The sequence below is a fragment of the Sceloporus occidentalis genome, unplaced genomic scaffold, assembly GCF_023333645.1.
Source record: "Sceloporus occidentalis isolate IW3139 unplaced genomic scaffold, rSceOcc1.0.p SCAF_99, whole genome shotgun sequence".
In the NCBI taxonomy this organism is placed as follows: Eukaryota; Metazoa; Chordata; class Lepidosauria; order Squamata; family Phrynosomatidae; genus Sceloporus; species Sceloporus occidentalis.
In genome coordinates, this window is record NW_028317079.1 from 526,719 (window position 1) to 548,648 (window position 21,930).

At 38.1% G+C, this 21,930-nt stretch overlaps 1 protein-coding gene across 1 annotated transcript in view; it reads right to left on the reverse strand.

Annotated features, from left to right (window-relative positions):
- Positions 1 to 11,991: 11,991 nt before the first annotated feature.
- The window catches only part of LOC149284092 (PDZ and LIM domain protein 5-like), an 80,241-nt gene continuing 70,302 nt past the window's right edge, over positions 11,992 to 21,930 (reverse strand). Inside the window, exons 14-18 of the mRNA XM_089497144.1 lie at positions 21,252 to 21,429; positions 18,054 to 18,234; positions 14,277 to 14,397; positions 12,767 to 12,882; positions 11,992 to 12,081 (exon numbers count right to left, since the gene is read on the reverse strand). Coding sequence (XP_089353270.1) covers positions 11,992 to 12,081; positions 12,767 to 12,882; positions 14,277 to 14,397; positions 18,054 to 18,234; positions 21,252 to 21,429 — 686 coding nt within the window. The remainder of the gene's footprint in view (positions 12,082 to 12,766; positions 12,883 to 14,276; positions 14,398 to 18,053; positions 18,235 to 21,251; positions 21,430 to 21,930) is intronic.

The following is a 21,930-nucleotide window of genomic DNA, read 5'->3' on the forward strand; positions in this document are numbered from 1 at the left end:
TACACATCCATGCTATCACACACAAATTAATTCATTCACAGATTCATTCCCTCAATCACGCATACTCATTCAAACACCCTCCCCCACCCCCTTACCTGCACTACAGCTCTTGATGCCGCTCACAGACTTCAGCAGGGGGCGTGGCCTCCCACTTCCTCTGTGCAGGACAATAGACCCTCCCACAAGTAAGCAGCAGGGCTCTTGTGATCCTGGCTGCCGATCTCACGCGTGTTGGACGTCCCTGCATTATAACAAAAAAAATACCAGCGTACGGTAGTATTTATTTGCTTGGGCTAATGAATAAAAAGAATTAATACATTACAAAAAAAACCACATACAAACCAATAAAAAGTAAAATAACAAAACACCAGATAAGTATGCTTATTACAAAGGGGCTTAGAGATAAGGTATGTCTTTTTATCTGCAACAAGGTAGTCATTCCTAGTAGAACAAGCCAAATACATAACGATTTGAGAAATTAGAAGAATAGTCGAGGGTGTGGCAGCTACAGTTTAATGTTGATAAATATAAAATAAAGCATTTATCAGTAAAGACTAAGGGATCTTAATATGTATAGTTTTAAGGAGAGAAGAGGAAAAGAGGATGTGATAGAAACATTTAAATACATAAAGGAATTTGACAACGTACACGGAGCGAAGTTTATTTTAAAGGAGACAAAAATGTGAGAACAAGAGGTTGTAGTCTAAAACTAGAGGGTCAGAGATTTAGATGTCATATAAGGAAGTTGTCTTTACTGAGAGAGTGATAGATAAGTGGAAGAGCCTCTCATTAGAAGTGAGAGAGGGCAAAGCAGTGAGGAAATTTAAACATGCATGGGATGTGCATAAAACTATCCTGAATCTGAAACAAGATCAGGGGCAGATTAAGGAAAAAATCAGATTAATGTGCAGATTAGATGGGCCAAATGGTTCTTATCTGATTGAATGTTTCTTAATAAATAATTGATAATTTGGCTCAATTTCACTAGACACACCCAGGCATGATTACCACCCCCCCTGTTGAATCTAAACATCAATTAAATAGCTATAAAGGTTTCAAAAAGCAGCATATAATGCCACAATCTAATGAAATTCAGATTGAGGAACAAAGTTGACATTCCTCCAAGAGCACTTTGAGGACTTGTCCTGAAGGTCACCAAAGAACCCAGACTAACATGTAAAGAACTACAGGCCTCACTAGCTTCAGTTAAGGACAGTGTTCACGATTTCACAATTAAAAAGAGACTGTGCCAAAATAGCATCCATGGGAGAGTAGCAAGGCGAAAACCACTGCTAACCAAAAAGAGCACAAATGCTCTTGATGACCCCCAATACTTTTGGGATAATATTCTGGGGACTGATGAGTTAAAAGTTGAACGTTTTGGAACGCATGGTTCCTGTTACATCTGTCGTAAACCTAAGACAGCATTCCACAATAAGAACATCATACCAACTGACTTGCCATAATTGATGAAACCATGAATTCTGCTCTCTACCGGAAAATACTGAAAGAGAATGTCCGACCATCAGTTCATCACCTAAAACTCAAGCACAGTTGACTTATGCAGCAGGATAATAATCCAAAGCACGCAAGCAAGTCCACCTCTCAATGGTTTAAAAGAAACAAAATGGGGACATTTGCAGTGGCGGAACTGCCGGGGTCGCAGGGGTCGCTGCCGCGACCGGGCCTTGGAGTTCTGCCAGTCAGGGGGGGCCTTCTGTCTCCTCTGCTCCCTGCCGCCGCCTGCCTCAGCGCTGCCCCGACTGCAGTGGTGGGAGTGTGAGGCGTCTGTCTCGGGTGCTGGCGCTTCACGCTGAGCGCCGGCATATGACGTCATATGCCGGCACTCAGCAGTGAAGCCGTGCGCACTGTGGCAGAAAAGCGAGATAGAGGCCTTGCGCCCCCACTACAGGACTGCACCTACAAAGGGGGGTAGGGAGAGGGTAGATAGTGAGAAGGGGGGGTAGGGAGAGGGTAGATAGTGAGAAGGGGGTAGGGGGAGGGTAGATAGTGAGAAAGGGGGCTAGGGAGAGGGTAGATAGTAAGAAGGGGGTAGGGAGAGGGTAGATAGTGAGAAGGGAGGGAGAGGGGGTAGATAACCTGAGAAGGGGGAGAGGGGGTAGATAGTGTGATAAGGAGGTAGATTGGGTTAGGGTGGGGGGGCCCTTAACAGATTCTTGCACCGGGGCCCTGAGGCTTCTAGTTACGCCTCTGGACATTTGATTGCCACCAAGGTTGGCACAACCAGCAGTGCTGGCTCAAGACAGCCTGGGTTCAAGAATAAAATACTAACCCCACACACACCAAAAAAACAAGCCCACATCCATTCGGTGACACCCACATTAACGCACACATAAATTCATACTAATACACTCGTTAGTCACCATACTAAACATAACCAGACACACACACAGTTACCACAAAAATACCCAAACACATAATCACCAAGCATTCTCAGACAAACACAGTCACCACACTAACATACTCAGACACGCAGAGTCACCACACTAAAATACTCAGACACTCACAGTCATGAAACATACAAACTGCCACACTCAAAGTGCCGCCTGGGTCCCATGGACAGAAGAAGACAGAGGTTTCTGAGATGTAGACTCTGCCTGTTACTCCCTAGGTTGTTATCCAAAGACTGAATCCTGTAAAAGGGGCATTATATTTATTGATCATTGAATACTCATTCAGTGTTTGTCAAAGATTAATCCTTTACCTTGGTTTATGGAGTCTTTGGTTGAATTTGGTAACTTTTATAGAAAAAGATGTAAAGTTACATATATTTTCATCTCAATCAACTTAAACTAAAGACTGTTTCCTTTGGGCTAATACAGCTATATCCATTTGTCTTAACTTAATATTTGAAGAGTAGACCCCTTAGTCAACTGAGAAAGAAAACTGCTTTAATAATGAATAGTGCCTGTCCATTGTCATGCTGGTTGAATAATTTCTCCTGTTAGGAGACATAAAGCCCTACCTGACTGTCGACTATATTATCGTTAGCCATACTTTGCTTCCATACCAGTTGGTTGTATCCAGCTACTCACTTAGCCATACAATACACTGTTAATCACTTTACTGATTTGCAATTAATTCTTTAGTTTCAAATCAGTTGTGTCAACCTTTTGAATTTCTTATGAAAAACACTTTGTTCAGACCAGTGGTTCCCAACCTAGCCCTGAAGGCAAAGTGGTTCCCAACCTAGCCCTGAAGGCAAAGTGGTTCCCAACCTAGCCCTGAAGGTAGATTCTAAAAACCTGGGCCATTTCTGTGCCTTGAGGACTGAGTTCAGGCATCGGAATATACATTATTCTACCTGAAGCACTCACTCAATGAGAGAACCTATGACCTGCCCCTCACAATACCTGCAAATGCAGGTACCCTTGTGCAGAGGAAACCTCGCTAGTTCTTCAGTTGCAGGCGTGAGCAAGCTGTGTAGCACTGTCCCTTCTCAGGTGACCTACTCATGTATTCAAACATATGAAGTCTTGAATGTTAATTCTAGAATTAATATAGTTGACACTACTTTATAGGACATGATCCAGTTTTAGTTGCTTAAATCATGTATATTCATGTACGTAACAATCATTAAAATGACTTTTCTTTTTTCTATTTATTATTATTATTATTATTATTATTATCCTTTATTTATATAGCGCCAACAGTTTACGCAGCGCTTAATACAATACATAAATTCAAGGGATATGACAAGACAAGAATTGACAGACTAAGACAAACCGATACATTTGGTGGAGAGAGCCCTGCTCGCAAGCTTACAATCTAGAGGGAAATGGGGTGACAAACATAAGGCATAGAGAAAGGGTGAGAGGTATTGTGGGGGTTGTATCGATGACAAGGAAGTTCTAGCAGCTAAGATGGTATGCTTCTCTGAAGAAGTGGGTTTTTAGATGTTTCTTGAATGTTGGGAGGGAGGGAGAATGCTGAAGGTTCCTTGGGAGAAGATTCCAGAGATATGGGGCAGCTCGAGTGAAATCTTGTAGACGGGAAAAGGAAGAGGTGATGAGTGAGGAGGAGAGCCTTAGCCCATGGGAGGAACGTAGGGATCGAGTAGGAGAGTATTTGCTAATGAGGTCAGAAATGTACGGAGGAGCAGTATTATGGATGGCCTTATATGTCAGTACCAGGATCTTAAATTTAATTCTAAAGGTAATTGGGAGCCAGTGGAGGGTTTCACAGAGGGGGGAAGCAGAAGAGGAGCGACGTGCAAGGAAGATGAGCCTAGCAGCCGCATTAAGGATAGACTGTAGAGGAGAGAGTCGAGACAGTGGAGTGCCAACCAGAAGAGTGTTGCAGTAGTCAAGACGGGAAATGATAAGGGAATGAACCAGGGTTTTTGTGGATTCTTGGGTGAGGAATGGGCGGATACGAGAGATGTTTTTTAGGTGCAAGCGGCAGGATCTGGCGAGGGACTGAATGTGAGGGATGAAGGAGAGGTTTGAGTCAAGGATGACCCCAAGGCATCGGGCCTGGTTAGTAGGAGAGATAGTCGTGTTGTTAATGGTGATAGAGAATTCAGGTAGTGGAGTGGAGATGAAGGGAGGGAAGATAATGAGTTCAGTTTTAGAAAGATTAAGTTTCAGGTAGTGTTGTGACATCCATGAAGAAATAACAGACAAGCAATTGGTAATACGGGACAGGAGAGATGGAGAGAGATCAGGAGAAGACAGGTAGATTTGGGTATCATCTGCATATAGGTGATACTGGTAGTTAGACAAACAGACGGGATCTGAGGAAGGATTCTTTAGAATTGGTGTGATTAGCGCATGCTTGAAGGCAGATGGTACAGTTCCAGATGATAGAGAAAGATTAAATAGGTGGGTAAGTGATGGACCAAGGGATGGATATAGAGACTTTGTAAGGTGTGAAGGGATGGGGTCAAGGGGACAGGTTGTTGGGTGAGAGGAAGAAAGAAGAGTGGCTATCTCTTCTTCGGTTGTAGGGGAAAAGGCAGTTAGTATAGCAGGAGTGGAGAGAGTATTTACATAAATAAATAAAATATTATTTCCGTATCAAATTGTTTCCAACAAATACCTCACCCCCCTTTAAACCCAGGTGAAAGGCAATGTAGTACCTATATGTGAGAAAAGGAGTTAAAAAGTAACCGTGCCCGGCCGAAAAATAATGATTTGGTCTGTTCGCAAAATGTTTACTCTTAACATTTTCTGAGTAGACGGTCGTAGCAGACATTTTCCTGTTCAGAGCCGTAACACACAGAGTTCCATTGGTTTGTTCACTACTTCATAGTTTTCAGTCGAAATCCTCAGAGGAATTTTTGACACCTTGTTAATAAGTTGGTTATGAGTAGAAGCTGCAGTCTTTCAGTAACTCCTATTCTATTATCAGTAATGTGGGCAACGGGTGATAAATTTCTCTGAGGCAAACTATTCCATCCTGGTAAGTCTCCCTAATTAACACCAGACGGCTAATAATATATTAGGACCTATGTGTTTCTGATATAAACAAGATTTTGTCAGACTTGCAGAAAATTAGCTACTCCAATAAAATAAAACTAAATTTAACTTTTGCTAACATAAGGGCTTTTTTTATTTATTTTTCGTCCGTTAAGTAAATATATAAATTGTAAGAACACCCTTGTTGCTTCTAATTTGGGGGAATTTGAGGAGTGTTTTAGCCCCTAAAAGATGGTGTTTTTGTAATACAAAGTTAACAGTGGATTTATAGTGAAAACATGCTGTTATGTTACTAGTCTATCAATCTCACAGAGGATTACATGTTCTTAATGAATGTGTAACAGCAAACTCACTTCTGCATCTGCTTTTTAATATCTAGTGACACCTGGGACTGATGGAGTGCAAACATTTAGCACATAAATGTCAAATTAATATTAAAGCTACTACTTAGTTACCTGTAGTTCCCAAATGTAAACATCAGAATTCACTTGGGGCTGATTTTACTAACTTGAGTTGTGGCAATGCAAGTCTCCTTCAAATCCAGCAACTTATTCATACACTCTCTAGACCCTTAACGAGACCCATGGTGGTTTCTCACATACTCTGAGTTTCTTCTCAGTAAAGTGTTGAGATGGCCATAGATACGGCATAGTTGAACATGCATGTACAGTCGTGTGAAAAGGAAAGCTTGGACCTAACCAAGTGGTATGCAAACTAAGGTCAACAGTCTGTAGGGGCGGACATATTTCTCTGCCCCCTTCCATATACAATGTATATGAGTTGAGTGTTAATACAGTTGTGTGAAAAAGAAAGTACACCCTCTTAGAATTCTATTGTTTTACATATCAGGGCAGAATAACAATCATATGTTCCTTAGCAGGCCTAAAAATGTGGTAAATACAACCTCAAATGAACAACAACACATGACATATTACACCGTGTCATGATTTATTCAGCAAAAATAAAGCCAAAATGGGCAGTGAAAGTCCTCCCCTACAGACTGTTGGCCTTAGTTTGCCTACCATATGATTTGGTCCACGCTAGCACTCACTCACTCTAACGCCATAGATTAAACACACAATCACCCTAACATCATACACTAACTCATTCTCTCCCTCTCTGTTCTGTGGCTCTAACCCTTGGCTCACTCTCTCCTGACACTCTATAGACTCACCATACATTGTGTATCAGCAGTTAATGGGTGCACAAGGGCAATAAATCCAAAGGCATAGTACAAAAGGAAGAGACAGAAGGTATCGTCAAACGGTATCAGAGGTCAGGACTGGCGATTAAGGTTCTAGGTCGAAGAAACAGGCTGGAGGTCAAAGCACAAATATAACAGCAGCAAACAGGAACTTTAGGGAAAAAAGTACACCAAAGGTAGCTTAATACCTAAGCAAGGAAAGATCTCTTTATTTGTTGATGCATTGCTACAGTGTCTCAATAGCAACGCTTATACCCTGTATGGCAGTAGGAACTAGGCCACGCTCCCCTATAGCAACCGGAGTGTGGCAGCATTGGGGAATGCTGTCCTGCATATATTGGTAGACACAAATTATGTTGAGGTTTGAGTAGTCACACAGGAATACTAACCAAATTCTTTGATAGTTTTAAGCAATACTATAGCAATGACTGGATTGCTAGCTTTTTGGCATTTGATGAAGAATTAACCCCTTAATGACAAAACCCGTAAATGCATTGTTTTCAATGGGTTTTGGGACCGCCTATTGTCCTTAAGGGGTTAATGTCAACATTTAAAAAATAGTTATATTTTGACTGTTTTTTGAGCTGCAATTACCTTAAAGGGCTGTGGTTAAGAAAAAAAGAGGAGGGAATAAATGATCTATTGTTTTTTAAAATAATTGTGACCTCACTCATAGTAAATACTACCACAAAGTATGGAATACACATAATCAGGTTCAAACGTTTATGTTTATTTGACACCAACAATAAATGAACAGTGTACCACAGATCTAATGTATAAATCTAAAGAATAGTACTTAAGGCTGGAATCATAGTAAATACACCTGGACAACGAAGTAATAACATCAGTTGTACTGTACACCTCCATCAAGAGACATATTCACTACTATTTGGTAAACTGTAACACTTTCTATACATTTTCTTGCAACATTCCTGGCTAAATGGAAGAATATTTGAAATGAATGAAATAAGCATTAAATCATGTCTCAGGAAGACGAGTGTATAAAAGCCGAATCTGAATGGCTTCCCCTATGAGGAATACATCGATTAACATGGCTTCATTATGCACTAAAATTCATACAATGAATGGTTGTGCTCCTTTTCACCCACAGAGCTGCTTTGTTGTGTTATTGAGACTTCTGGAACACCTATTTATCTGTTTGGCACCTATAATATCTGTAAGCATAAACCTCATTATTTTAGTTAGCTCTATTCAGACTGATTCAATACTATTATTAATTATAAGAATGTATTATAATTATATTGTCAGATAGTGTGATGTTTTTTGCATAATAAACACTTCATTGCTGGACTTTCATAAAAGCCAACTGAGTTGGTAAAATCAAATATTTCAACTAAACTCAAAAAATATGCCATTCACAGTTTACTAAATAAACCCCATTATATGAGAAATTACATTACTTATTAGACACAGTTACAGCGATGACTGGCAGCTTTCAGTTGAGAGGGTAGAATCAATGAAATAACCCAGTAATAGAGCAAAATGGGACAAAAATGATTCAGAAGAATTTTTGGGTTGATTCGGTTTGGCTGAAAAAAATTCAGGGGGACGTTTTTAATTCAGGAATGAAATTCCTGCCCATGTTCACTCTCTCACACCAAGAAATATAATAGCACAAGTGAGTGAGCGTGTTAGTGAACCCACACATTTAGGATGAAATTCATAGCTTCGTTTTTTTCTTGTTGGATTCGTGTTGGGCTCTCGCTTCATTTTCGGGGGTTTGTACGACTCTCTGAATTTACCAAAATTCGTATGAATCCAAATGAACAAGTCTACCCAGTAATATAACAACCCATAAGCACACTTTTAGTTCTGTTCAGCACTAACAGATTCAGACATGGGGCATACACTGTTTATACCATTTGTTATTGTAGGCACTCCAGCAACTGTAAGGAAAGTAAAATACATCCTAAATTTCTCCCTAATGTAAAGATTCAGACCTTAATAAGTCAGTTTTTCTTGTCTTAGATTCAGGATAGCCTTAAGCTTATCCCATACATGTTTAAAATCCCTTACCGTATTGGCCTCTACACTTCTCATGGGAGTTCCATTTGTCTGCCACCCTCCCAGTAAGTAGGTAAAACCTCCTTACATTACAAGTAAGCCTTTGACCCTTGAAGGCTCTGTCCTTGAAATTCTCAAATCAAGGCATCCTAAGAGGTGCTTGTCCTCTTGTCAGTGGTGTATTCTAGCCTAGGGTAGCAGGTTTTGGGGACTGTGCCCCTCTTCCACAGATCACCCTATTGGACGATGAGGCTCCCTAGTGCACCACTTGATCAACAAGCTGGTTGCAACGGAAATCACCACAGTATGCTGTATCCAGCAATACATGTCAATCTCACCGAGCACTAGGCTAGGACATGAAATCACACGCTCAGTAAAGAGAATGATGGCTGCAGTGGCAGGTCCTGGGAGTTGGATGTGGACACAGCCCTGGGACAGCCCGGAAGCAGCACCAAACTGTAATTTACCCCTGCCCCCAAAAGTGTTCCTCCCTTGCACGTGCACCTTCTTAATGTCATTTAATATCTATATGAATAAACAGATACATTTCAAACAACAGAAGAAATCAATGCTTTAATGATTCTTATTTTCTTAATATCAACAAATATAAAGAGAAAATCATGAACATAAAGTAAAAATTATAATTTTGACAATCCAGTGGAAATTTGAGACAACAGAATTCTTTTTCTATAGCACTGACAATACTGGATTAAATGAATTAAGAAACTATTTTACTTTATATGTTACTCTCTTACTTAAATTAATTATAAAAATTATGCATTATTACACTAAATGTTATGTATACATCAGAAATCATTCTGAAACCATAAGGGTTATATATAAAATGTCATTTTGGTGCAAAATGTGAAAAGTGATCTTATCACCACAGTAAAAGCAAGGACACATAATGTCTGTGCTAAATTTCAATTTCTGCAATGACGTGAAATTTAGATATTTTTTTAAACAAATAAAAAATTACCAGGGCTCAAACCCAAACCAGCAAGTATACTGTATACATTAAATAAACATAAGGATTTAGTCCTGTAATTTGGCCAAAGCAAACAAGTTCATCTGCCATGGAAAGGCACCCCATGGGAGGCGAGTCCGAAATGGAAAACAGTTAACCTAACATCCTATGGAATAACGACTTGGAAAATGTAATTAGTTGCTATGGTGATAAGACCTATTTTAAAAATTTGCACTGTAAACTGTTCTAATTAGTTGCAAGGTTACCAAATTGCATAAAAGTCTGATGAAATAGTGCAAATGATTTTTTTTTTTTTTTTTTTTTTTAAAGCACATCCTTTAATCATAAAGCATGGTCAAAAAGATTTAAAAACCATTTTGTCTTAATAAAATTGATGACTTTCAATGTGCTCATCTTGACTGTAATCTAAAAGTCATTGCACAATAACAGAGTTTTTCACTATAGTCTTTTGGTGAGCTGCATGGGGCTGACATGGCTATATAGGTTTGGAGAATATAATTAACTGCAGCCTTATTTTCATTTTAAATGCATATTGGAACCATTTTTACATGGACTCCATCGCATTTTACTTAACACAGGCATTCCTTAGTTACTGCTGTTAGAAAATGAGACTATTCCATTGAACTCCTCCCTGGCTGCTATATATATATATATATATATATATATATATATATATATATATATATATATATATATATATATATGGTTCTTGCACATGCTCAGTAGGACTCCCATTATAGTCACCTAAAATCAGTGTGCAGCAGCAACCAATAGCATGTTATGTGAGCACTGATGTTTTGCATGTGTGCATGTGATTGGCTGCTGCTTTAGTGACTTCCATGTGAGTGCTACTGAGCATGTGCATACTAATGGTTCCAGTAGGGGCAGCCAAAGGTCTCCTTTTCTAACTCAAAGAACAAAAGAGTGCAATGGAGTAAAATTCATTGAAAAAAATAAAAATACAACTTTGGGGGCTACACTCTTTTAAGTATCTCTTCTTTGTTGATGACTCTCCCTGGTACCATATCAACCATTTTGTGATGGACACATATAAATTTCCCATATTGCTGACCAGCACGTGTAAAGAGCTGCCCTGCATTATATGGGTTGTAGAAGATTGCAGAAGGAATTGGCCACTTATACATCTCACATACTTCAAGGCAGCACTTTACATATGCTGTTGAGCAACTTGTAAAATGTATATGTTTTCCTCAAAAAACGGGACAACCAATAAGACAACACTAGCCAAGACACAATATTCAAGTGAAAGATTCTGTCTATTCCTAGGAGGGAAGACGTATTCTTCTATGCTCCGGCACAGCAGGATACGGAATGAGAACAGGAAGTGGCAAGTGTAATATTAAAACGGGAGAACGGTTACTCAACAAAAGCGTTGGAGATAAGTTCATCTAGAATCTACTGTCTGAATGAATCTAACATAACGACAAAGGATCTCTGTTTGCCTCATAAGCTGTTTAGTTAATTATCTTACTTATGTTATTGTATTATTTATCAGACAGAAGTTTAGTTGTTATCAGCGTACTACTGACACCAGTTATAAGAAGATGCTAGTTATAGTTTGGTGCCTATTTCATTAATAGCAGCTTTCTTATTATGTTGCCATAATGGGGTACACAAGACAGTTAAGCATCATTAAATATATTATAGGTCTTGTTAGGACTCAATTTAATCTCCATTTTAAACATAAATAAATAAATGTGCACCCCTTTCTTATGGAACTGTTCACAAGTCCTCTGTAGCCGGGAAGCTGTACCTGTCCTATTTATTCTTAATCCCTCATCAGTGTTAAGTGAGGGCCCTAGAGACTGAGCACACAGTAACCAAATCAATCACAAAAGCTACTTACACATTCAACCACATTTCTAAAGCGGACTTCCAAAGGAACCCTTGTCTACTTAATTATAACCTTGACAGCACTTTAACCTTTGCAATCTTACACATTTTAATAGTCTCATGAGAAGTGACAATGACTAATTTGTTTAACAAGGGGTATATGTATACATTTTTGTTTGAATCATCCAATTGAGCAGGGCTTTAGGAGATCTATCTTATACACTTGGCATCCATTTACTCTCCTTATGTATTTTCTTGTATATTCCACGATGCTGCGAATTCAGAGCATCACTTTGATCACCCTAAAAATTTGTGTCTCCTGTATGAAAATCTAAAACCTTTAGGTTAGGCAACATGTTTTTTTACCTGAACACCTAAAGCAGCATGTGAATACAAACAATTCCTTATATCAGCTGACATTAATATGAATTTTAAAGACATTTTAATGCGAAGGCATCTTATTTCTGTTATGAGAATCTTCAGATATTCACGGCATGAGCATGCTTCTTGCAGAGCGGCTTGTCCTTCTTGGAGAAGAATGTTTGTCCCTCTAAACTCTCACAGCATACCTTGATGGAAAAATAAAAGGAAACAGGGCATGTGACAAGGATGGCACCTTTTACAGATGTAGGTCAGTTAATCAACAAAAATATATTTTAGAATGAAACACACAACTGGCCGACAGCGCCACACCAACTGTTCCCAGGTCAACCTTAGGTTCTAGCCTACTAAAAGCCAGGCTAACTTAGAATCCAGCTTACAACTTGTCAAAGCAGGCTTAAAGTCTAGCCTACCACCTATCAAAGAACCTCAGATATTTAGCTTCCAGAATAAAAAAATATCGGGAAAGACTAAGTGATCTCAATATGTATAGCTTGGAAGAGAGAAGATGAGAGAGAGTATATTTCAGAGGTCTGCAACAAAATCAAAACCCAATATATAACACTATCAACATCCAACTAAATACTAAACCCACCTATTAAACTGCATTCTGCGGTATACTAAAATCTTCTTCTAATGTCCTATCAAAATCCAGTATAAGAACAGTGTGCCATGTAAGGATGGGTTGAATGAAATATTCCTATTATATCAAATGTCACTAGTTCTAGTATAACATCCGAAATATTTAACTAGGTTCCCGATTTGTTTTATTTTTTATTATTATAAAGGGAATGGTAAGCTGAGAGTGTATTTAATAAAACTATTTAAATTAAGGGTGGATTTAACTGAACGATCAAATAAAGATGTACTCACTGAACACACAAAGCAAGTGTTATGCCAGGCATGTCCCAGGGCTTCCAGGAATCTGTCTCCAGCTTCAATGGGGAATTCACATCCATGGCAAATCGTACCGAACAAGGAATAATAATCTAAACAATAAAAATTCCAAACATTAGAACACAAACATCTTTATTACTAGGGATCTCATATACTTCAGCCGAAACTCATTCACAAGAGTAAGAGAAGCCAATTGGACGGGCAAAACACAAGGAGACAAAATAGGTTGATTGCAAAAGCATAAGGAGAGGCATTAATGCCAGGGACTGACTTAATGTTTAATCTTTTCCTAGTAGAGCCAGTACTGCAACTCAGTTCAGCTTGGCTACACCACACCTTTTCAGTGACATTCTAGAGATCCCTATCTAAAGAGTCATGGGTATCCATAATGTGTTTCAGATCTGTTCTTTAAGATGAAATTTAATGGCTGTCACTGAAAGAACGAAGTCAGTTAATCTTTTACTTAGCAAGCATAAGTGAAGTCTCAGTGGAACACTTTAAGAGCCTGTGGTGAACATTAACCTTATATTGGGGACAGATGCATCCTATAAGGTATCTTGCAGCTTAATGATGGATAGCATTACAGACTACAGTTAAAAGCTATGACTAAAATGTGAGTATGTATATGTGTGTATATATATATATATATACACACACACATATACATACTGTATATATAAATACTAGCACTTGGCAACAAAGGTGTCTTCGAGTTGGGCTATCGCCAGTGCAGTACACAGGAGCCTTATCGTGGCTGAGGGCAATGATTTGGTGAACATGTTTTCTTTCCTTGTACAGTTTAAGAAGAGGTCTAATCATCTAAAAACAGATCTCTGCAGGATTACTTTCTCACAGCATCAGGATGGAGAGTTGGGTGATAACAGGAACAGTCATCATAAGGATCGGGATAAAAAAAAAAAAGAGTTAATGACAATAGTGAACTTGAGCAATTCTTTCCCACCACAAGTGTTAAATAGGTTTTGTTTTTGACCAGGGGAAGGAGAAGGGCAGGGACAGAGCGAGAGTGATTGAGTAATGGACATTCAGAAAGCAGGCAGGGTGGCGAGTATTGATAAAATAAAGTTAAATAAATAGATCCCCCACTTGATGAAGAAAAAAAAAGCAGAGCCAAGATGTATTTTCTTATTGACCGAATAGATTTACAAGAACTAAGATCACAGCTTTGCTCTTTAATTCAATTTACGCACACATCAATCCATAGATTAATCATGAGGTTAAAAGTTATGACAACTACTGTGTTATTCTATGGAACCTATTCATCAGCTTGACAAAGAGGCTCCACAGACCATTACAGTTGTTGGAATGTTCAATATTCAACATTTTACCCTTTTAGTAAATCAATTCCCATAGGTCACCAAGAATGTACGTAAATCGGTATTTTGTTTAATGTGAAGCAAACGAGTCTAAACGCGAGGAGCTACATCATTTATTTCAGTTTCTTGCGGCAAGACGCAGGAAAACTCACCTGTTTCGCAATAAGGTTCTCCATCTTCTAAATGGAAGATGCTGTTCCGAATAGGTATATTGCAGGCCACACACACGAAGCAGGAGACGTGCCAAGTCTGCTTCAAAGCATTGATGACTTCCTGTCGGAGTTAAAGAAAGGAGAGGCGCCAATCAATAAATGATTCGGAAACAAATGGCGAACAGTGGGTTATTTTGCTTGGCATTTGATGCTTTCCAGAGAAATGCTCAGCTTTCATATTTGTCTCAAGACACGGTTATATGAGAGACTAATTAATAATTGAAGCTGCTACAGTTTAGCTGAATCGTCAGTTCCAAAGAGGTTTATTTCTGGTAATTGTGAAGATTAATTTTCTGGGTCAATAAATATATGATCTGAAAAGTGTTGGGATGCACAGTATTTTTTTTGTGTGCTTTAATAATGAAATAAACTATGTTGGTGGGAAAGGGTGTCTATGAGAAAGGAAAACTGCAAAGCAAGGCCATAGATCCATCACACACATCTTATATTTAATACCCTCAGCATTTTTGTAATTGGGACAAAAATAAATATGCCACCACTGTAGAAATTCAAAAAAAGTACATTTAAATGGGGAATAGTCACATCTGAGATGAAACGGAATTCAGCCATAAAAATCTCATCTTTTATCATCTTTAATTTATGTTCTGCTTTTAGAATTTTTAGATGTGGAATTGACACCCGCTAAAGACATAGCCGGGGTTTTTCCACATGCCCCCATCTCTTCACCTTAGGTGCTGTTGGGTTATCAATAACAGTATGCAATACCATATGTAATATGATGTGTATACTGCTGGTGCTATATAAACAATGTCGACGATATGATAAAGATTACACAATTAAATTATCATGGTACATAAGCAGGCATGGACCAAAGGCGCTCTAGTGGAAGATCAGGTCTTGCGGTGTTGTGAGAGTATTAACCCTTTAATGACAAAGCCCGTCCATGTACAGGCTCAAAATGCATTGTTTTCAATGGGTTTAGGGACCGCCCATTGTCCTTAAGGGGTTAAAAAAAATAACATATGGGGTGACAGCCGCACATTTTTATACCGGGACAGACCCGGCAAATTTGGGACTGTTGGCAGGTATGGTATTGTTTGTATAAGACAAGAAATTAGTTGCATTGGGAGGCCTTCATATTGGAAAAGGATCTGCTACAAATCATATGACACACAGAGACACACCTGGAACAGCTCAGCTCTGTAAATACTGTAGAGGATTATTACACTGAGGTTTTCTTGAAAAAATATTTAGTTTTTTTTTTTTTTTTACATTTCTTTGTTCAGAATCAGCTGCAAGGAACACAGAACAATACAAAACTAGCAATGCTCAGATGTTAACTCAAGGCAACAAAATGTCCTTGGAACTTTTTTATTCTATTTCTCCTTGGCATCATAAGAACCAAGTGACAGGTTTAGTAGTTTCGCTGTAGGTAGTATTGTTCTCAATCTGCAAACACAAATCTTAAAATGACAACAATGTTCTGTAAAACATTCTGTGTGTTACATACGGACGTGGCTCTCTTCTGTAATAATAAGGGGTTAGAAGGTCTGACACTTATATCAAAACAAAGATATACAGCACTCTTTATGTCATCCATGTAATTGAATCTAATTTGCATACTGTCTGGCTGCATATATACCTTTTAAAGAGGAACATACTCTGAATACTAAAGGGACAAAACTATAACTATCCTTTAAAATGCGGATTAAGGAGTGAATACATAAACATATACACACACACACAACCCAAAGAAAAGTGCAATACGCTATTATTGAACCCTTTTATAAACAGGCTAAAGGAGTCACGCTTTAACTTGCAGTCCCCTAGTAACATTGGGGTAACCATCTATAGCTATTTGCTCCTAAGAAGTGTGTGACATTGCAAAAAAGTGAAAGTTGATCTATAAGAAGCTTTTGTTTCATATCTTTGAACAATTGCCAAAAAGACAGTCGCTGGAATTAAAAAAAAAAAAAGAAAACGACAAAAAATAAATATTCGTACATCAGTTACATGTATGTTATATTTTGTGTGTGTGTGTGTTTGTGTGTGTGTGTGTGTGTGTGTAATTGATGAGACAATTTTGCTAGAGAGTTTCTACTGGAGCCCAAACTGAGAGAAATAATAGAAACATTATAATTTTCTAAATACACACAAACCGATTCTTTGGTATAGGGTAAATCTATGCAAAGTAGACCTCAAAACACAACTATACTTGAGCCGTGAACTATATTGCAATGTTTGTGCACCGCCACGTGTTTGCCCAGAGACTTTCGATGGCCACAAGCATTATATACATTTGTCTATTTAAGAAATACGCACATATCTTTTGTCTTTTTGAACCGTGTGTATCTTTAAAACTATTCTTACGGGCTTGCTGGTCAAATAGTTAGGAAATGTGTTGAGACTGGTAGAAAGAAAGATGAAGTGTTACGAGTTTCCTGCACTCTAGCAGATGACTATTCCAGCTGGGCCGAGTATGCTCTTGAATAAACACTAGTAGAAGACAGTCGTTTAACGTCACATCTGAAACAGCCAAAGACTTTGCAAATTTCATCTGACCCATCTATAAAAACGCAACCCATGCAACGGCCGTGTCGCCGTTTACTGTATAATTTATTGGCCCTTTTGATAGCTTCCAGCCACGCCAGGAAAATAAGCCGTATAGTATTGTCTAGCTGAGGTGTATTAAGAGTAGACTGGCCCCCGAGAACAAAACGAATAGAATCAAATGATGCAGTGTACTATATATCATACTTAGGTTTCTGAATCGCACGGACGTTTGGTTTTCACTGGAGTCTGTATCAAGCATCAAGAACACGGGTGCCTAATTAAATCGGTATTATTTAAGCGGTTAATTTGCACATGAGACTCTCAGAGTTTTACACATCTAAATCATTCCAGCTCAGATGTCTAACTGGAGAAAGATGATAGCTCCTGGCTTCTACACAACCGGCTGCCTTTTCTATTGTGGATAATCATTACTAAGAATGCTGGGCCAGTGCATCCAGTTTAAATAAGACATGGGAGGTAATATTGTACACATTATTTCTTATGGATTATGTGATAAGGAAGGTTATTTTTTTTATTTTACTTAACATATATAAGACCTACCACAAAAAAATTCTTCAGCTCAGAGTATAAAAAGGGTCCATCTGCAAATTCAAATCTTCGCCATGTCGGCATATGCCTGATACAACAGCACACTAAACAAGCTGGCCATGATGTTTAACAGGTGAGGGACAGCTCTGCGTGTTTCACACATGAACACTATAGAGGGCTTAGAGATGACACCAAATGGAACAGAGCTGTCAAAATAAATACATAAACAGGACTGTTCCTTTAACATCACTTTAGAGCTGCAGGATCTTCCTCTATGAACTTTCTTCTTCTATGAAATTTGTGTGTTCTTAGCCCTCCTTGTCATCACACTATGTGGTAAGAGAAGGTGTAAAGGAGTTCCAGCTGGACCAGGTGTCTCCAGATAGATACTCCATCACCCCACCAGGGACATACATTACATCTATACATACCTACCTCATCCAATGCAGTTTTCCATAGGCAAACTAATAACAGAACTACATCTAATTCCAGGAATTCTCAAACATATTATGTTCAAACGTTCAAGATAAATCATAACCTAACATGTTCCAGATCTGATTTCATAAGTGAAAAATAATATATTTAAAAAAGCAAAACAAAAGTAATATACTTAAGGGTAAAAAAATGGAATCTTGACCCTATTTTGTTACTTACCCCAAGAATCTTCCTCTGGCAACGGGCACAATCTGGTGCAAAAAACTTTTCGTAACAGATCTCACAATAGAGGTGACCCTTCTCTTCGACAAAGCCCATCTCCGCCATGCTTTTTTTGCAATGAGCGCAGTTGAACTCCTCTGGGTGCCAAGATTTTCCCAAAGCCAGCAAGAAAGGTCCTCTGAAATACATAAAAAGGTTACATTAAGCGTAGACTGTAATCGGTGAACCAGCTAATCTATCTAGTATGAAACTCTCCTTCATATCTTTATATCTATTTGTTCTTCAGGAACATTCTATGTAATCCATTTGAAGAATAAATTAAAAATCAAATTCTTTCAATAATGCAAAGTTTAAAAATAATGTTATTTTTTTTATTATATACTAAAGGACGGATATGACAAAATGCTCAGTACAGATGGTTCTAGAAGGTGACTTGGTCTTGCTTGACCAAAATGTAAAGATATAAACCACATTTTTATACATTATATATATATATACACACACACACACACACACACACACACACACACAAACATAAACACAACCAACGTAGTTAATATTTGACATTGCATGTTTAATAAGGCTGAATCCCTGGAGGCTGCCATAGCAAACAGTATCCTAAATCAGTAATCCCCAAACCTTTATATGGGCAACTTTACACACCAATGATTTCTCAGTTATGTACAGGGCCAACAATAGCAGTCCTTATGTCCAACAAAGTGCTCTCTTCTCCGAGTGTCAGCACAGGCTAATTTAACGGACTCATTAACAAAAGACTGACACTAAAGAAGACAAGTCTTCCTGTTCCAGACAAGATTAGGTTTCTACCTGCGCTAAAAAGACAGGCTTCGTTAGCTACAAAATAGGATATGGCGGGTGTGGAAATGCAAGGGAAAGAATATTAGAGGGACGCTGGGACACAAAAGGAAGAAAAAAAAAACATCGGCAACAGAATCTGTGCACGGTTATAGCTGTCTAAAGATTACAATGCGGACATTCTTTGGTCAGAGCACCAAGTTCAACCCCAGGTGAACAGGGGATTATATAGAAAAGAATAATTTTTTGTGTCATGCCTTCTTTATTCAAGACGAGCATCACACCGGTTGTAGGGCATTACATAAATCTAAGCTTTGCTGTTAGGATTTAGAGCTATGATATTTTACAGATTTAACTAGATAATCAAAGGGTAAAGGGGGAAAAAAGATAAGTTAATTAAGTTATAAATTATTTAATATGAATTAAATAATATCTTAATTAAGTTTTAGTAGATCCTATAATGTATGTACACTAAGCATCACTAGTATAATTTTAGATCATAAAGAACAATATTAATAATATTTAGAAAACAAAAACATGTTGTATATAGTGCTATCCAAGCTATCATTGGAGCCTTTATAATGTAAACTGAAGTTAGAGATAGGGCGCAAACTGTCCCACCAACCTCCTCTTTAGCGAATAAACACAATGTCTCCGGTGTTGTTCTATGTAAATAACTCACATAGCATTATAGTATTCAGCTTATAAACAACACCATATAAACAGCATTGGCGTTAGTTCAAAATGGCGGGTAAATTTTGTTTATTTCTGTAGTTGCAGTGGACATACAGCAATTCCACTTCATAACCCAAAATATTTCAACTATTTTTAACTACTAAACAAATTAAAAATATATTCTCATCGGACCATTTACTAGCTTGAAAAAAGGACAACCTCTAAATATTTAACAGATTTAAGATGGAAAACATATATATCAATAATTAACGGTGCTAATAAAAAAGTTATACTGTCTGAGGGATCACTTTTAGCTTTGTATCTCAAGGGCTTTTGCGTGCCATCGAGAAAGGCATACACGTCGTCGATGTACTTTGGCTTCAAAACAGGTGTACTAGACTGTACTAGACTAGACGGTGTATCACTTGATACAACCGGCCGATTCTTTCAAGGTAATTCTGCCGCCGAGGGCACGAACTGTAATTATACTAAAACGACAGCACTAAAAGCAGCTGCAAAACGACTAAATGCGATCAGGAGAAATGGGAAAACTTGTTTTACAAAAACACAGGTGGAAATACCACGTTATTAATTATGATGAGACAAAAAAAGTATAAAGAATATAATTGCAAAAGTTATCAAATGTAGCTCAGGCTGGGCAATGGAAAGCAAGCAAAAGGCTACAAAATACATTGTTACCAGTCAAAGTGTTTAAGCAAATAAAGAAAAATGGCCCAGAGAAGGAAGCGGTAAATGATTAAATTCTTGAGTACGTGTGACATACCTTCCAAAGGCTCCTTTTACCTTTTAATTGATTAGTGTAAATTAGCATGGTTTGCATAAGCTAGACCCGTGCTACTGATGTTTGTGCAACAATTAATCGTAATCACTAGTTATCATTCGATTTTTGTATTAAGAACCAGCTTGAATGTAGTATAGTAAAATAGTAGACCCCTCCTCCGAAAAAAAACAGTAACATGCAAAATATTAGTGTAGGGATAGCACTGCACTGAATAAATGAGAGGTAACGTAGTTGGCAAAAAAATTTCATGTACAAAACTTGTGCTTTTTGCTTTTTTTTTTAGTCTTATTTTATTTTGGCATAGGAGAAGAAACTCTTCTTCCTTACCCTTATGCTAGGGCGCTGCAAAGACTTTACAAATCAAACTGTAAATGCCATTTGAAAAAATCTTCAGGGATTCAAAAATCTTGAATCCCATGGGCCCCTGCCTCACTCCATTGATCAGTACCTCCGAAAAATAGCAACCGCACAGAGGGACTAAATGATAGAAACGAGACTGAGAGCTGGGATATGACTTCATTTCTTGGCGCTCATATGCAGGCAGTGAGTGAGGACCCCGGGGGGCTGTCACCGGCTGTTAGATGAGCCTTTCCTGAAAAAAAAAAGGTAGGTAGGTGTGCGTATGTGACTATGTATGTGTATATATGATTTTGTGTAAGCGACTGTGTGTAAAGCTATATCAACACTTCCGAACAATTGTATTTGAAAATGATCCTTATTTTATTCTTAATGTAGCGGATCTTCATCTATTATTTGCCTTATATATTTAAAAACAATAACCAAATAATGATAATGATAAGTGTTGTAAAACTCTCAAAGCACACATTTTCAAGAATCATTTCATCAACTAGCTCTATCAAATTAGGAATGTAAAAATGGTTGCAAAAGTTGAAGCAATATACCTAATAACCAAATTGCACTTGGCACACATAGGAGTGCGAGTTCCCGCAGGTATGTGCTCTGCTCGCTGAAACAATGTGTCCTGGTCGGCCACGGGATTGGGGACAGCTGCCTTGCTATCTGCTGCTGCTGCTTTTGTGGCAGTTGGAGGATTGTTTGTGATCCTTCCACTTGAGGGGGCTATAAAAAAAAATGTAAAAGATAACATTTAGAACAACGCAAGTGCAAATAAAATTCTTATTTCAGTCTGCAAACTGGTCATGCGTTATGGAAACATTCAAGTACTTTGCTCTCCATGGACTTTAGAAGTTTGCATAAGGTCTTGTAAAATGACCTAATCAACAAATTAAATCTCTTGTTAAAAATGTGGTATTCTAACTAGTGCATTAGAAAGTATGTTTCTGTCAAGCTTAGTAAAAAAACCAAAACTTTATATGACAGATACAAAGGCTTCTGTAGTGAATGCACCATGCTCATGTTCCATGGACCTAGCGTTCTACATCCTGGTGGAAGGCTACTTATCAGATCTTCGTAAATGCAGCTCCTCTTCAATGCAGTGGTTTTATTTACATTTATGATACATTAAAGACCTTTAAATATTGAATATTATAGTTTCAATGTTTACATATTAAATAACCCCAATAAGCAATATATACAATATATACCAGTATGGTAGCATGG